General features: G+C 31.1%; 1 protein-coding gene across 1 annotated transcript; it reads left to right on the forward strand.

Annotated features, from left to right (window-relative positions):
- The first annotated feature begins 11,309 nt into the window (after positions 1-11,309).
- On the forward strand, positions 11,310-14,856 carry LOC547640 (putative NADH-dependent hydroxypyruvate reductase). Its single transcript, NM_001248824.2, has 13 exons — positions 11,310-11,492; positions 11,611-11,694; positions 11,859-11,999; positions 12,518-12,639; positions 12,810-12,891; positions 13,320-13,392; positions 13,471-13,562; positions 13,658-13,732; positions 13,832-13,939; positions 14,035-14,112; positions 14,216-14,260; positions 14,343-14,457; positions 14,612-14,856. Exons 1-13 carry the CDS (start codon positions 11,370-11,372, stop codon positions 14,632-14,634), a joined length of 1,161 nt encoding a protein of 386 aa, NP_001235753.2. The 5' UTR covers positions 11,310-11,369; the 3' UTR covers positions 14,635-14,856.
- The last annotated feature ends 234 nt before the right edge of the window (positions 14,857-15,090 follow it).

Raw genomic sequence — 15,090 nt, forward strand, 5'->3', positions numbered from 1 at the left:
TCAAGTGCTTCCCAAGTTTCCAGGTAACTTAAATATTATATTTACCTTGGTGTTTTAATATGCAAATTGTGTGTTTTTTTTTATCTTTTACTTTTTTTTATTGAAAAGCGCATGTGGATGGAGTAAACCAGAGCAAACAAACAGGGCTTCAAAATAGTTTTCATGAAAGGGGCAGTGATGGAATTCCAAAAACGCACAGAAGGAAAAATGTCTTTGATGTTACTATCAACACATACTATTTTTTTTCTTTTTCTTTTTCTTTTCTTTTCTTTCTATTGTAGACATGTTTATCCATTAAATTTTACTTTTTCTTTTTGTTGTCTTAGATTCTAAATTTCATAGATGCAACAACGAAATGTTAGAGAATGACTTCACCCTCTCTGTCAAACCGAATCAAAACTATATGGTAGGATTAATTAAACTCATGTTTACATTTTTGCTTTAATTAATCAAATTCACTTTAATTTTATGTGTTGGGCAGAGCATACCAATTGAATTCGCAAGGAATCATGGCATGGAGAATATAACTAAGGTGATCCTGCGGGTTGGGAATAGATCATGGCCTGTGAAGCTAAATTATTATTCAAAGCATAACTACTGCAGATTAACTTCTGGTTGGTCTGAATTTATGAGTCAATGTAAGTTGAAGAGTGGGGATGTTTGTCACTTTGAACTAATTGATAAGGGCAAATTTGTGTTTGAAGTTAGAGTTACGGGATGCATCGATTGAGTTGTCGTAATTTCTGCTGTTAGTATCTTCAGATTTCATTTTCAAACATATCTATTTTCAAATCTGTGTTGAGACCTTTTGTAAATCATATTAGACATTATGTATTTGTTTTTTTTTTTTTACTGCAATTTTTTATTTGCCCTTAGTATCAGATTTAAAATGAAATATAATGGAGTACGGGTAAAGAAAATTCTTGTCAATATGAATGAACGAGTTCATACTCATCTATTTACATTATATTACAAGAAATTATTCTTTGTTTTTATAAAGAAATTTTTCTTTTTAACTAAGGCGTAGCTAGAGGTAATTACATCTGATTATTTTATTTAAAAATCTTGCAAGAATCGATTATATATAGTTTCCTTTGAAATTTTTAAAAATAATAATTGTAATAATGTGTTGTGCATTGCATTATTTGTCTGCAAATCTTTGATTGGCAAAGTCCCAGGTAATTTGTTTCCCTGACTATCACAATGTAAATTAATGAAATTTTAAAAATATTTATAGATTCATCACAACATTATTCATTACCTGAGGCTGAAATACGTCTTCCATATCTCCACGGCTCTACCTGTAAACAAATAGTTTTGTCTGAGTAGATCTTTGAGCTGATTCATAAGAAGAAATTTGTATTTTTAGTTACAAGATGCATAATTTGAGTCATTGTAATTCTTTAGTATCTTCTCAATCCACGTATAAGCATCTTTATTCTCAAATCTATGGTGAAACATGACAGTATGTAAATTTTATTTGAACTTACATATGTAATATTTTTTGTTCACTTGTATTTTTTTACTGGATTTTTTTTATTTGGATTTATTTTAATATAAAAGAAAAAGAAATTGCTTATTAATGTGAATGTACAAATCCAAGCTCGTCAACTTTTGTATAAAATCGCAAGTCGTATCATCAAATATCACCTCTTTACAAGAAATTGAGTAATAAGGGGGAATTCTGATTTTTTTATATTAAAAAATATTTTTTTCTATTTGTAACGATAGCAATAAATAATATCAAACTAACACTTCAGTTTATTGAAATAGTAGTGTTATTGAAGTGAAGGGGTGAGAGTTTGAATCCCACCCCTGATACTTTGTAATTTTTTCTTCGAATTTCACATACAATATCAGTATCACTTCAGATATGTTGTTTAGTGGAGGATTGACAAAGTCGAAAATTGCAAAATTTAAGAGAGAAAAATCGCACAAGTAAAAAAAATTAAATTGCTTGATTGGTTGACAAGTAAATACCACATACAATTTCAACTCTATAAATTATCATTCTACTTTTCATCCATACTATTTAGGATGTCAGTTTAATAAAACCTGTGTACACTAGAGTTCGCTAAACTTAATGAAGAAGAAATTCTCAAGACTTTTTTTATAATTATATAATCAATATAAATAATTGAAAGTTGAAAGACATAATAATATTTACTTGAAACCGCTACTAATCAGTGACAAGACGAAACTTGAACGTTTAAGTCAGTAAAATTTAATTTTTTTGACATAATGCAAATTTTGATTTAATCTTTTAAATGTATAAAAATATCCATTACAATCTATTATTATATTTTGTACTATCATTTTATTATTAAATTATAATATTTAAGAATAATTTAACAATACTTATATTTTTCATGGATTGACATTTAAGTTGCACAATATGACGTAATTAATGTATATTTTATATGTTCAGAGAATAAAATCAGAATTTTTTATTTTTTGGTAGATTAAATTGTTACTAATTTATATGTTGATAAAATTATTTATTAATAAAGATTCACTTATTAGCTGACAAATAGTCAAATACATTCATGAAATCTTTTCAAACTTGATATATATTGATGTATTGAAGAAGCTATTTCTTTTTTTAGTAGAAATACCATGATTAGATTCAGACGGAACAGAGGCTCAAAAAGTCCCCATATCATGATCTTCAGAAGAACGGATTTGATTGGATCTCCTCGATCAGTCCAACACTTCTCAAAAGTGAAAAAAAAAAAAGCCTGCTTAGCTAGAAGAAGCTATTTGCCTATTTCTTGAGAGAAGCTATATATATAACTCTTTTCGTGAATCCTATATTCCTATTAAGGATGCCAGCTTAATAATTCTGTGTACACATAATATGCAGAGTTGTGCCTTCTAAATTAATCTAATTAACAATTAAATACGTTATATAAGAACAATAAAAATTCATTCAACTACTTTTAGTATTTATTTTGCATAACTGGTGGCTCCAATATAGTTAAGTGACAAAAGAATAATTACATTTGCTAAACTTACAGAAGAAGAAATTCACGAGACATGTTTATTTTTAAAAAATTATATACTAATCAATGTAAGTAATTGAAAGTCGAAAGTCATGATATTTACTTAGAATCATGATTGTGAGAATCGGATTGGATGGCGGGTTCAACCAAAAATCAATCACTTGTTCTGTTGATTTAAACTTCAAAATTGGTGTGTAATTGAATCAGTTATGAACCGGAGAAATCGATTAAGAACGGGCAAAAACGCTATAAATTGGTGGTTGGATTGATTTAAGTTTAAGCGATTGGATGAAAGTCAATTTTTTTTTCTAATTGATTTTATTTGCTATCTTGAACTTAAAATATTATGATATATTAAATTTATTTTCACATATAACTTACATTTATCATATGTTATGACTTATGATATTTTGAAGTAAAGTTTAATTGTTAATATTATAAATTTATGTGTATCATGTTATTTTTTGTTTAATATTGTTTAATATATTATATAATTTTTTTTAAAATAGTATTTTATTGAAACCAATCTGACCCGGTTTAAATCCGAATCATTAAATCTTGAATCTGTCCATTCACTTGTTCGATGACCAATAGCATTGCTTATAATAGCCACTAATAAATTGATTATATGAAATTCAAGAGACATACTTTTTTGAATTAAAAAAATCAAATTATATAACCGAAATTTGAAGTTATGTAAGAAGGGGGAAGAAAGGTAGAGGATACATAATAAAGGACCTAACATGTATGGAATTGGAGACATTATTGAAAACTCAAATGCCTATGAAGCACTGCAATGTAAAAATATTCAAAGGTCAATTAAGAATAAAAATACTTATTCACTAGTCATTCCTAGGGATCTTTTGGGTTAACAAGTAAGAAGGGATTTTAGAAGGTTGCCAATTGAAACGTAAGAAATAATTGGGCCATAATTAAGCACTTTTACAGTACAAGACTACGTAGTAGTTTTTATAAGACATTGATTCTGGACTTACTAATTCATTACGGTCATTGAGCTCAAACCTTTGTGTCACTAAACTCTGGTTCATTGTTAAACAATGTCTTCTCATGTAAGTGACATTCACTTTTTTAAGAGGATCGAAGAAGAAACACTTCGCATTGGAGAGCTGGTAAGTAACTATTCCTCTTCTCCTCTCTGTAAATCATGAAAATGTGTTGTGTACTATGAGTAAAGGTAAAATAATTTTGTTGACAAAGTCAACCAATACAGGTATATGCATGACTTCTTTAATCTTTATTCATCTTTATGATCATATTCATATATATTTTTTTAATCTTTTTTTATTTTTCAAGGACTTTAGATTTTGGAAGCCGTTGTCAGTAAGCTAAAGTGTGGCTACATTTTCAGCTATAAGGGGTAAACTAAGGGGTTTTAGATGCTGTTAGAACATGACAGTATCACTTTCTGTATGGCCACATCTTGTGGTCAAGCCAATGCTTTTGATCAATAAATTTGTTTTGCCTCTTAAAAAAAAAGATTTTGGAAGCTGTGAGGGTTATTTTTCTTTTTCACTTATGTTATGTTAACAACAATATTGTTGAATGTAATTCACTATATTGACAATAAGTTTATGACAAAGGATTCCTCGAAGTTTTGTCAACAAATGTTGGGAAGGGATATCAAACCCTGTAGTCCTTGTGCTTCCTAATGGTGCTGAATGGAAAGTGAATTGGAAAAGGCTTGATCTTGACGTTTGGTTAATCGATGAATGGAAGAAATTTGCACAAGTTTTATCTTTGGATAAGGACCATCTTATGGTATTCAGGTATGTGGGGAATTCACAGTTTCAGGTTGTAATACTAGATCAAAGTGGCTTGGAAGTCGGGTACCCTTTGATAAATGCAACTTTAGATGGTGAAGAGACAGGTAATGTTTTTCACCAGAGAAAAAAGAGGGCAAAGTCTCCCTTACCAATTTCTCCTTCTACTAAGAGGGTGAAAACCAATCCAAGAAAGGAACCTACTAATCCCGGTCAAGATGTTGAAACTAGGCATGCTGAATCTGAAAGGACTAAGGCCAAAAAAAGAGGTGTGGATGTGGGATTTTTTTCTTCTCTTTTTTGTTTACGTTTCAAATTAAGGTATTGTTACCTTGCGGTTTTTGTGTCACATTGATTTGTTAACAGGTAGAAGAAGAATGATGTATGCCAATAAGAGATGCTCAAAATCAAAGGCTTTTCAAAGTGAGGAGTTGCTAGAAGATAATGAAAGTAGCACTGCTTTAGAGAGAGCCAACTCTTTCCGCTTTGAGAATCCCTTCTTCATTCGTCAAATGTATCCATCGTACATTCAAAAACATTTTATGGTACCCCTTCCTTCTCCCAAAATAAACTGATTAATAATATAATACATTTGAAATTGTGACAGAATATGAATTCGTAATTAAGTTACATTGAAACTTTTTTAATTATGTTTAAATAGTAACTAATTCTCTAATAGCTAATTTCGTGGAAACAAAATTATTAAAACAGGCCATGCCAGGTAATTTCATATCAGAAGGCCAACGAATGGAATTTGACAGTGTTACTCTTTGGAGCTCTGAGGAAAAAACATGGCATGTCAACTTCTATCTGAATCGTTCCAGTAAGCAAATAATACTAGGTGCTGGTTGGGGGGATTTTGTAAAGGATAATAACTTGAAAATAGGGAATGTATGTGTTCTTGAGCAAATTAAGAAACCAGGAATTTCATTTAGAGTTGTTATTTATCGTTACCTAGAAGAATCAAATCCTTCCAAGTTTCCAGGTAATTTAAAATTATATTTACCTTGGTGTTTTAATATGCATATTGCTTTTTTAATTTTTATTTCTTTTTTTTTAAAAAAATTGACAATCTTATGAGGATGTGGCAAATCGAAGCAAACAAACAGGGCTCTAAAATGGTTTTGATGAAAGGGCCAGTGATGAAATTCCCGAAAAGTACTCAAGGAATAAAGTTTTTTATGGTCTGCTTAGCTTACTATCAATACATACTATTTTTTTTCTTTTTAATTCTGCACTTGTTTTTCTATTAAATTATACTTTTTTGTGTTTCTTTTTGGTTCTCTTAGATTCTGAATTTCGTAGATGCAACAAGGAAATGTCAGAGAATTGCATCACCCTCTTTATCAAACCAAATCAAAGCAATATGGTAGGATTAATTAAACTCATGTTTACATGTGCTGATATGCAAACATCTTAGCCATAACTTATTAAATTCACTTTATTTTATGTGTTTAGCAGATCATACCAATGAAATTCGTCAGAAATCATGACATGGAGAATGTAGCTAAGGTGATCCTACGAGTTGGGAATGGATCATGGCCTGTGAGGCTAGACCATTGTCCAAAGCATAGCTACTGTAGATTAACTTTTGGTTGGTCTAATTTTATGAGTGCATGCAAATTGAAGGCAGGGGATGTTTGTAACCTTGAGCTGGTTAATAAGGACAGATTTGTTTTCCAAGTTAGAGTTGCAAGATGCATCCATTGAGTTGTCGTAAATGCTATTTGTGTCTTCAGATTTCATGAAATCTTATTTGATACAGTATTATGCAATTTCTTTTTTTGTTCACTTGCATTTTATTACTTTAATTTTTTATTAGCTATTATAAAAGAAAAATGGGATCCAAGAGAAGAACATGCTTGTCAATACGGATGTACCCGTATTTCAAGAAATTATTTGACTAACTAATGAGTCTCAAAGAGGTAATTACTTCTGATTATATTTTTTTAAAAAAAACTTGCCATTATTGATTATATACAGTTTCCTCTGATAATGTAAAATATAATAATGGACTGTGCATTTTGTCTCCATTTCTTTGTTTTGCCCATTCCATATCTCCACCCTGTAAACAAACATGTATGAAATTAAATGAAAAAATGAATTAAATAAAAATAAAATACTCCAGTTTGACTGCATTGAATTCATTGATTATACCTATCAAATATACATAGTAAATAGGTAACAATTAAAAACTGATTAATATACGCCATTTATCTATTCTTTGTTTCCAAAATAATAATAATAATATATTATTCTTATTATTATTTGTGGTTGTCTTAAGGACAGTTTTTCCCAACTAAATTACGGACATTTGAGATTTTTTATTTTTTACTATTTACTATACATATTTGATAGGTCTAGTTTAAAAATATTCAATTCAATGGTCAATTAAGATTAAAAATACTCACTCGTCACTGATAGGTTCTTTCGGGTTACCAAGTAACAAGGGATCTGGGAAGGAGGATAATTGCAATGTAAGCATTAATTAGGCCAAAACTAAGCACTTTCACAGCATTTATAAGACATAGGTTGTGTGGAATAAATAAATCACTGCGGTTATTAAGCTGATACAAAACACAATTGAGGCACCAAAGTCTAGTTCATTTGTTAAACAATGTCTTCTCATGGCAGGAACATTCACTTCTTCAAGAGGATTGAGGAAGATACCATTCGAAAGGGGGAGCTGGTAACAATTCTTCTCCTCCTTTTTTATATTCATCATGTAATTTACGAAAATGTGTATGCGTACTATGAATATAATTAAAATAGTAGGTGCACGGCTTGTTTAACCTTTATGATCATATTCATTCGTGATTATGTTAACATAAGAATTAGTAAATGCAATACACTATATTGACAATAAGTTCCTGGCAGAGGATTCCTCGAAGTTTTGTGAACAAATATTGGGAAGGAATATCAAACCCAGTACTCCTTCTGCTTCCTAAAGGTGCTGAATGGAATGTGAAATGGAAAAAACTTGACGCTGATATTTGGTTAATCGATGAATGGAAGAAATTTGCAGAATTTTGTTCTTTGGATCAGGAACATCTTTTGGTGTTCAAATACGTGGGGAAGTCACGGTTTCAGGTTGTAACATTTGATCAAAATGGCTTGGAAATGCAGTATCCTTTGATGTCAGAAACATTATTAGATGGTAATTCTATATGCCAGCGTAAGAGGGCAAAATCTCCTTTTTCACATTCTCCTTCTATTAAGAAGGTGAAAACCAACCCAAGAAAGGAACCTGCTAATTATCCTAGCCATGATGTTAAAACTGAACCTGCACAATCTCAAAGGGCGAATGTTGAGTTGTCTAAAAATTTCCATGCTGACGATCTTGTTAAGGCAAAGCCAAAAAAAAGAGGTGGGAATGTGGGATTTCTTTCTTTCCTTTGGTCGTTTCCGTTCCAAATGTAGTAAGTATTGTCTCTTTTTGGTTTTTGTTTAACAGGTGGAAGAAGAAGGATCATGTGTTCCAAATCTAAAGCTATTCAAAATACTGAAAGTAGCACTGCTTTAGAGAGAGCCAACTCTTTCCGCTCTGAGAATCCATTCTTCATTTGTGCAATGAGAAAAACATACATTCAAAGAAGTGTGCTGGTAAAACCCTGTACATTTGAGATTGTGACAAGTTTTGCTGTAATATTGGTCTATATAATGTATTCTTATCGTTACATTTTGTCTATGGGAATATGGATTCATCAATGTTTAAATAGTAACTAATTTTCTGATTGCTGTTTTTGTGATATTTTATTTATTTATTTATTTGTTATTAAAACAGTTTATGCCAGGCAATTTCATAACAGAAGACCAACAAAGGGAGGATGACCATGTTTTTCTTTGGATCTCTAGTGAAAGAGCTTGGCATGTCAAGTTCTACCCGAGTCATAGCAGTGGACAAATATTGCTTAGCATCGGTTGGATGGATTTTGTAAAGGATAATAACTTGAAAATAGGAGATGTATGTGTTTTTGATCAAATTAAGAAACCTGGAATTTCATTTAGAGTTGTTATTTTTCGTGACACAGAAGAATCAAGTCCTTCCAAGTTTCCAGGTAATTTAAATATTATATTTACCTTGTTATTTTAATATTCATATTGCATTTTTAATCATTTTATTATTATTTATGGACAAGCTTATGATAAGGATGGCGCAAATGGAAGCAAACAAACAGGGCTTCAAAATGTTATTGCTAAAAGGGGCAGTGATGGAATTCCAAAAAAGTATTCAGAGAACAATAACTTCGATGGTCTGCTTTCTAGTTATTATCAACACCATACTTGTATTTCTTCTTCTTCTTCTTCTTCTTTTTTTTTTTTTTTGTGGACATGTTTCTCCATTTTATTTCACCTTCTGACATTTTTTTTGTTCTCTTAGATTCTGAATTTCGTAGATGCAACAACGAAGTGTCTGAGAATGACTTCACCCTCTCTATCAGCAAGCCTTGCCAATTCTATTGTATGGTATGATTGATGATTAATTAAGTCTCATGTTTTACACATGCATATGTCTTTAATTACCAAGAATAATGAAATTCACTTTATATGTGGTGAGCAGTACGTACCAAAGAAATTCATCAGAAGCCATGAGATGGATCATATAAATGAAGTGAAGCTGCAAGTTGGGAAGAGATCATGGAATGTGAAGCTAGACTGTTACGGTAGATTCACTTCGGGTTTGCATGATTTTTTGAGTCAATGTAATGTGGAGGCCGGAGATGTTTGTCACTTTGAGTTGATTGATAAGAAGAAATTTGTGTTTGAAGTTAGAGTTACGAGATGCATCAGCATCGATTGAGTTGTTGCAATTGCTATTAGTATCTTCTGAATTCTTGACCAAGCATTTCTGTTTTCAAATCTTGCGTTGATTTACTATAATGTTTTATTTACAATTTTAATAGAGTTTAATGTTTATGTATTTTCGGTTAAAAATAATAATTTATATTATCATTTAATTATAAATTATTGATTAAATTATTTTAAAAATTAATAAATTTATTATATATGATAAAGTGTAATTTTATGAATATATATAATTTTTTAGTTTGTGTATAATTTTTTCTTATTTTATTGTAAGATTTAATATAAAAGAAACTAAGGAAGAGATTATTGGTTATGTTTTGACTTATGAGTTATGACAGTATAACATAAGAAGGGAACGTTTTTTTTTTTACGAGAATGTTTTATTTATGCTTGTCAATTTACAATTTACCCGTATTACAAGAGATTATTCTCTCTCTCTTCTTTTTTTTTAAACAAGAGATTATTCTTTTTGAACTTATTAAGGGTGTATTTGGTTTATATTTTTATTTTTTGTTTTTATTTTTTGAAAACTGTTTTTATTTTTAAAAGATTAGAATTCTGAAAACACGTTTAAAATTACATTGTCATCGCGTTTTCATTTTACTTAAAATGAGATTTTATTATTTCTATTTTTTGGTTTGTTTGGAAAAATATTTTTACTGGAAATGTTTTAAAATATCCAACAAAACACATTTTCATCACCATTTTTTATTTTCAGTAAAAATGAAAAATAGGAAACAATTAAACCAAACACCCCTAAAGTATTCTGTTTACTTTTTTTTTCTTAATCTTGTTATTATTGATTTTATACAATTTCCTCTTAAATTTTAAAAAATATAATCGATTGTGCATTGGTCTCCATTTCTATGATTGATCCAATCCCAATGCTAATTTGCATAAACATGAAAATACTGGGATTTCTTTCCCTTACTATAATAAACAAAATAATGAAATTTAAAAAATATTTAATATTATTATTTAATTCTTTAATGTTACACATAATTACGTAAATAAGTAGTATTGATTAAAATGATTTTTTTGTTTTTACCTTCCGGATCATTAAAAAAAATGAATATTATCTATGCGACAGTTCAATCGAGTAACTGACCAAAATGTTTTCCATTCAACCTAACTTTAACACATTAATCATTTATATTTGATAATTTGATTTTAATTAAAATGGATTCTTTTTAGTATTTTACAATACGAAAAATGTATTGTTGAAAGAGTTTAACTTTCCAAATGTTGTTTTTTTATAAAAAAAATTAGTTTGTTATTATAGTTAAATTAATAATAATTAAATGGTACTTATACAACATTAAATAATATAAAGTTTTTCATGAACAAAGGTCCAAGCGATAGAGAACAATTTTTATTCGTTACTATCAGCCACAAACTAAAGGACTATTTTTGTCTTTGGAGAAATAGAATGGACATTATCCGATGGTAGTGCCCAACGAGAGGCCCAAAGACACTCCCGATTCTTGAACTCATCCTAATGTGGTTACGTTATCTGAAAGGGGCCGAATCCTATAGCAAACTTCAACTATTACACCACATTCCACTCATCAACAATATAAGGTTAAAGGAATCATATGTCAAAGTCATGTCCATGCACCAATTTTATTGGTCAGAAATAAGTTAGTATGGTTAAGTATTCCACACTGGATAATCTATCTCTAATACATTATAAGCTAAAAGGACCAACAACTGAAATTATAACCTCAACTAGAACTATCCATACATAGCCACTTCACACTCACTCACTCTTGTTGCCTTCATGGCCAAGCCAGTGTCCATTGAGGTATGGAACCCAAGTGGCAAATACAGAGTTGTCAGCACCAAACCAATGCCTGGAACTCGTTGGATCAATCTTCTCATTCAAAATGATGTTCGCCTTGAAGTAATTAATCATACTTTCTATCTTCCTTTTATATTTTGAGACAGCTTCTAAGCATATCATATCTTTTAGTATATGATGAAATTTTTTATTCATTATTTGTCTCCTACGTGCTACTCAGATATGTACCGAGAAGAAAACGATTTTGTCAGTTGAAGACATCATTGCTTTGATTGGTGATAAGTGCGATGGAGTTATTGGACAGGTAATGATAACAAGAATTACAAGATAGATATTGATCAAGAAATTAGAGCTTCATATTGCAAACTGATCTCATATAGTTTTTTTTTTTTTTTAAATAATTTTGGTTTTAGTGTGGATTTTTCTTGCTTTTGGCTTTGTGGGTATGTGATGGAGTTCCTATTGCAGTTGACTGAAGACTGGGGAGAAGAGTTGTTCTCTGCTTTGAGCAAAGCGGGAGGCAAAGCTTTCAGTAACATGGCTGTTGGTTATAACAACGTGGATGTTGATGCTGCAAACAAGTATGGTGTTGCTGTTGGAAATACTCCTGTAAGCTAGTATTTCTTTTCTCCTCTCTGATCAATATTACTGTTACATTACATCTTAAACACGCATATGTTGGATTTTTGTCGCATACAGTTAGCATTTATAGATTGAAGAAGATTTTTATTTTTAATAAAATATAAATGGTACTGCTGCTGCAAGGATTACTAGTACATGCTTTCATGTGTGATGCTGAAGTGGTTTTAGGCCTAGTTTGGATAAAGTTCTCTATGAATACTTATAGGAAAAGAAAATAAGAACGTAAAATGAATTGAGCTTTTTACATATGCTTAAATCAACTTATGCACTTAAATTTCATTGAAGTTCTCTCATTTAACTTGTCCAAAAGATGAAATGCATCGGTTGAATTTCTTATGGAAGAAGTCAAGTCATTTTATCTTAAGTATTTATGGAGAAGTTTATCCGAACAGGATTTTAGTTATGTTATGCACGTTTTATGAGAGAAAGTGGTACCTTGAGGAGGTTGTGTTTATTTTAACATTAGTATCATTCCTTATTTGTAGGGAGTGCTCACTGAGACAACAGCAGAGTTGGCAGCTTCACTAACTTTGGCAGCTGCTAGAAGGATAGTTGAGGCAGATGAGTTCATGAGAGCAGGATTATATGATGGATGGCTACCTCATCTGTATGAAATTTTTTTATTACGCATTCCTTTCTTGTTTCTTTCTGTGAAGATTAATGTTAAATACCATGAAAATTATTACCATCATTCGGTCAGTTTCCATACACTGAATTGTAAGTAACACACTCTTCAGAAGGCCGGAATAAACTGTTTTTTCTTTGTTTCTGTGGCAGATTTGTTGGAAACTTGCTCAAGGGGCAAACAGTTGGTGTAATTGGAGCTGGTCGAATTGGATCTGCTTATGCAAGAATGATGGTAAGTTTCCAATATGTTGCAGTCTCACATTGATCGTCTCTCCCATTTCATATTCATTTGATGGAGTTGAATTTGTTGTATGCTAAACTTGTCACTCATAAAAATGACTTGGTTTCTGACTACTGACGTATTGGTTTCTTTAGTTGATTTTTCTTTTATGTCAAAATATTGGAAGAGCACCTGGGCTGTAATGTCTTAAGCTAGTGATAGTTGATACTTGATTATTCATATAAATATATGATCATCATATTTAAAGTTGGCAAGGGTGCTTTGCAAAAACTTTTAACTTAGAATCATGCAAGAAAGTACATTATATAGTTTGCTGGTGTTAGTGACTTCAAGTTGATTGTGATGCTCAATAGTATAATCCATATAATGGTTTTGCTCTGTTGATGACAAAAAACTGTTTTCCACTGTATCACTATCAGGTTGAAGGGTTCAAGATGAACCTAATTTATTATGATCTCTACCAGTCCACACGACTAGAAAAGTTTGTCACAGGCATGTTCCTACCAAGTCCTATTTATAAACCAAATTACTATGAAGTCTGAACTAATGGTTCTTTTTTCCACATTGCAGCCTATGCCGCATTCTTGAAAGCAAATGGTGAAACCCCAGTGACTTGGAAAAGGGCAGCAACCATGGATGAGGTCCTCCAGGAGGCAGATATAGTAAGAATTTGATTATGGAAATTTTAATGTACATTTTGTAACATGCTACATATGACTATTCCAAACAACATGGTTTATCATGTTTGCTTCTATAGATTAGTCTTCATCCTGTCTTGGATAAAACCACTTATCATCTAGTCAACAAGGAAAGACTAGCTAAGATGAAGAAGGTAAGAATTTAAGCAACATGATTTTGCTCTAAATTATGTACAAAAATCAAGCGATGCATATTGGTTTTTTTTTTGTTAATGACGATGTCCCCTATGCAGGAAGCAATTCTTATAAATTGCAGTAGAGGGCCTGTTATTGATGAAGCTGCACTTGTGGAGCATTTAAAACATAACCCAATGTTTCGAGTAGGCCTTGATGTGTTTGAGGTAATTGATCCCTTCTTTTCTCTCTCAATAACTGGATTCAATATTACAACAAAAACACCTTTTTAGTCTCTATGTGAAATTGAAAATTATTTTAGGAAGAGCCCTACATGAAACCTGGGCTTGCAGAGTTGAAGAATGCCATTGTGGTACCCCACATTGCATCTGCCTCCAAGGTAATTATTATAAATCCTAACCCGTATATAAAGAAATTTCGGTATTAAAAAAGTCTTTAATGGTTGACTCACTTTCAACTATTTCATGTAAATCTACTTGCAGTGGACTCGTGAGGGAATGGCTACACTAGCAGCTCTAAACGTGCTGGTATGTGTCTCTACATGTTGGACTTATTACTGTGGTCAATGCAAATTCTAAGTGTCTTAGTCCTTAATTATAAAATGTGCAGGGGAAGGTTAAAGGGTACCCAGTTTGGTTTGATGCCAATAAGGTGGAACCATTCCTCAATGAGAATGCTCGACCACCAGCTGCATGCCCAAGCATTGTTAATGCAAAAGCCCTGGGTAAAAACATTTTGTACACTTGAGCTAATATAAAACTTATAGAAGAAAAAAAGTAATCTTACTAGTTAAAATTAGTTTTTGGAGAAATTAAAAAGTTTAATTCATTTTTTACTTTTCTTCTTATTGAACTTACACGCTCTCTTTCTAATTTCAGGTTTGCCAACTTCAAAGCTATAAACACACATGGTTCAAGGGCCTCAAATTGCACAAATGGCCAATTTTTGTGTGTTGGGTTAGGCTCTGGGGCTAGTCTGTTCTTTTTTGTGTATGTACTATGTAGAGTGTCGATGGCACTGTGCATATAAAGACTGTGATGTTAATAAGCATCGTGTGTTTGTAGTATTTCAAACATTAATTAAACATAAATGAAGTTATTCCTTATGTCCCTACACTAGTTTAGTTGGTTTGTTTTTACATTTAAAGGTTAACAGCATGCTCACTACAATTTTGATTGTTTTGCACTTAATTTCTATATTTTTTTTCATCATATTGTTTTTTTTGTCTATAGATCTTCATAGATGTCTAATGATACTTCACACGAGCAAGCAAAATGTTAACAAGAGCATTACAGCAGAGCACAACATATCAACAATGACAGATCATGAACGCACATTGAAACTAACAAATTAGCCA

This window comes from Glycine max, chromosome 10 (genome assembly GCF_000004515.6).
Source record: "Glycine max cultivar Williams 82 chromosome 10, Glycine_max_v4.0, whole genome shotgun sequence".
NCBI lineage: Eukaryota > Viridiplantae > Streptophyta > Magnoliopsida > Fabales > Fabaceae > Glycine > Glycine max.